The sequence below is a fragment of the Mirounga angustirostris genome, unplaced genomic scaffold, assembly GCF_029215605.1.
Source record: "Mirounga angustirostris isolate CCGP_5_RB_7025 unplaced genomic scaffold, mMirAng1.0.hap1 SCAF_9, whole genome shotgun sequence".
NCBI lineage: Eukaryota > Metazoa > Chordata > Mammalia > Carnivora > Phocidae > Mirounga > Mirounga angustirostris.
Genome location: NW_026991717.1, coordinates 69,955,971 through 69,958,721, shown reverse-complemented (window position 1 = coordinate 69,958,721; position 2,751 = coordinate 69,955,971). Strand labels below are relative to the sequence as shown.

The 2,751-nt window shown below is 38.7% G+C and overlaps 1 protein-coding gene across 1 annotated transcript; it reads right to left on the bottom strand.

Moving 5' to 3' along the window:
* Positions 1-469: 469 nt before the first annotated feature.
* On the bottom strand, positions 470-1,408 carry LOC135361476 (olfactory receptor 4F3/4F16/4F29-like). The gene has a single exon (XM_064569685.1). It carries the CDS (start codon positions 1,406-1,408, stop codon positions 470-472), a length of 939 nt encoding a protein of 312 aa, XP_064425755.1.
* Positions 1,409-2,751: the final 1,343 nt, after the last annotated feature.

Below are 2,751 nucleotides of genomic sequence, written 5' to 3'. Positions count from 1 at the left end.
ACAAACAATGATAGACTGAAAACTTTAACAAAAAAAGTGAAGCAAAGAAATTATTATAAGTAGCACATATATGTGCAACTTCATATGAATCAACGTAAGTTTTCAATTAAGGTTTTATTTGTCTAAGTCTTCATTATTCTAAGGAAAGAGGAGATTCTTAAAGGGTGCAGTAACACTCAAATCAACTGCAGATGCATTAAAGAAGCCAATTCTAAAATTCCAGAAAAAAGCTACATGATGATCACGATAAAAATCTTTACAGCATTTTTTTTTAAAGATTTTATTTATTTATTTGATAGAGAGAGACACAGCGAGAGAGGGAACACAAGCAGGGGGAGTGGAAGAGGGAGAGCAGGCTTCCCTCCGAGGAGGGAGCCCGATGTGGGGCTGCATGACCATGGGATCATGACCTGAGCCGAAGGCAGACGCTTAACGACTGAGCCACCCAGGCGTCCCTTTACAGCATTTTTTATGAAATCTTTCTAAAAATCACTAATGGTCTGAAAGCTCTTTTCATTGCTGCCTTCATCTCTTTATTCCTGAATGTGTAGATGACAGGATTTAAAAAAGGAGTGAGAACAGCATCAGAGAGAGCAAGAAATTTGTCCATGTGCGAATTGGGATGTGGCCATGTATAGATAAACATGGTTGGACCAAAGAAAAAAAATACCACAGTGATGTGAGCTGACAAAGTGGAGAGGGCCTTGGATGAACCACCTGAGGAATGTTTCCAAACAGTAAACAGGATGAAGATGTAGGAGATGAGGAGTGTGAAGAAAGAACCAACACAGATAAACCCACTGTTGACAGTCACCATGAACTGCAATCTGTAGGTATCTGTACAGGCTAGTCTAAGGAGACGAGGAAGGTCACAGTAAAAGCTGTCCAATACATTAGGACCACAGAAGGGTAAATTAACAATAAATGCTAGTTGGAACAGTGAGTGAATAATGCCAAGGGCCCAAGCAGCAGCCAGAAACAAAATGCACATTCGCGGGCTCATGATGGTCAAGTAGTGGAGAGGCTTACAAATGGCAACATATCTGTCAAAGGCCATGGCAATAAGCAGCACCATCTCCACGCCACCAATGACGCGGATGAAGAAGATCTGGGCAATGCAGCCTCCAAAGGAGATAACTTTGTGCTTTCTGAAAAGATCATAAATCATCTTGGGTGAGGTGGCAGAGCAGGCCCCCAAGTCAATGAAAGAGAGACTGGCCAGTAGGAAGTACATGGGGGAATGTAAGTGAGGATCGATGGTTACAGAAAACACAATGAGGATGTTTCCAGTCATGCTTGCCACATAGAGCACAGAGGAGACCACCAGGAGGAGAAGCTGGACCTCCCATGAATGAGTGAGTCCCAGAAACACAAACTCAGACACAACCGAGTGATTCCTTCCATCCATGGATCCAGCCAACTGGGCTGCCACTGAAATGATGAGAACTAACAATGTGAGAAAGAAATTATGATTCTCAGGAATTATAGTGGTATTAATTATTTATGTTGCTTTCCAAATGAGAACTACCTGGTAATCCAGTTCTTCAGACTTCATAAGTAATGATGATAATGATGACAATGATGATGACATAAGCACAACTCAGGAGATCATATTATAATTGGAACTATCAGGAAAATCTCTCATTGCCTAAAATTAATAGGAGAATTTGGCAAGAAGAAAAGCTTCACAGGTGCCTGTAACAATAAACAAAATATACAAGCAAGAAGGTATATTTGCTCACAAAAGAAAAAGAGACAGTAGGTGAAAATAAAATTTAATTACCCACAAAGGGAAATTATAGTTATACAAATTATATCTGACGCTACTTTCCCATATCAACATATTTCATCCCCCTTTTATGATCATTGTCCATTTCTTCTCTCTGTACAATTTACACTCAGAGAGTAGGATTGTGGGGAAACTGATTAATCAATGGATTACCATTTAGGAGTGAAAGTTTTCTGAAACATGAGATAGGAATGAATTAAGGAGAAACACACTGTAGAACAGGATGAAGATTGAGATTAGGGACAATGAAACTGGGGAATAAGAAAACACCAAAACCAGTCAAGAGTAGTAAAAGGGGAGAAATGGGCTTTATCGAAGATAGAATTTCATTCTTTTTCATCACATCAGGTTCATTGCTTTTCTGAATCTTCCCATTTTTTTATTGTGGTAAAAACCATATAGCATGAAAATCTACAATATAAACCCTGCAGAAGTGTACAGTTCAGTATTATTAAGTATATTCATCTGTGGTAGAAAAGATCCCTAGAATTTCTTCATCTTGTAAATCTGAAAGTCAATACCCATTAAACAACAACTCCCTTTCCCCCTCCCCTCAGCCCCTGGTAACCACCATCCTACTTTCTGTTTTTTTGGATTTGACTACTTTAGGAACCTCACAGAAGAGGAATCACATAGTATTTATTTTTGATTGTCTTATTCCACTTAGCATAATTTCCTCAGATTTATCAACCACACCTTCCCATTTTTTAAAGTACTATCAAAATCATACAGAGATCTCTACTGGCCACTCTACTCAATAAAATTCCCCCTGGAACCTACACCTGGCCCTGCAAGACTTCTATCCAGACTTAAGATATGTACAAACATATCTCTATAGTTTGCTGTCCTCAAAAGTCAAATAAATGTTCTCAATTATTTTTAATAAGCTTTCCCTGAGAGTTCCAGTACATAATGGTCAGGGTTTTTGTTTTTGTTTCTGTTTTTCTAACTTCTGTAAGTCA

Excerpts from the sequence above, each read along its gene's own strand:
- LOC135361476 (XM_064569685.1), bottom strand. The coding sequence starts at position 1,408 with ATGGATGGAAGGAATCACTCGGTTGTGTCTGAGTTTGTGTTTCTGGGA.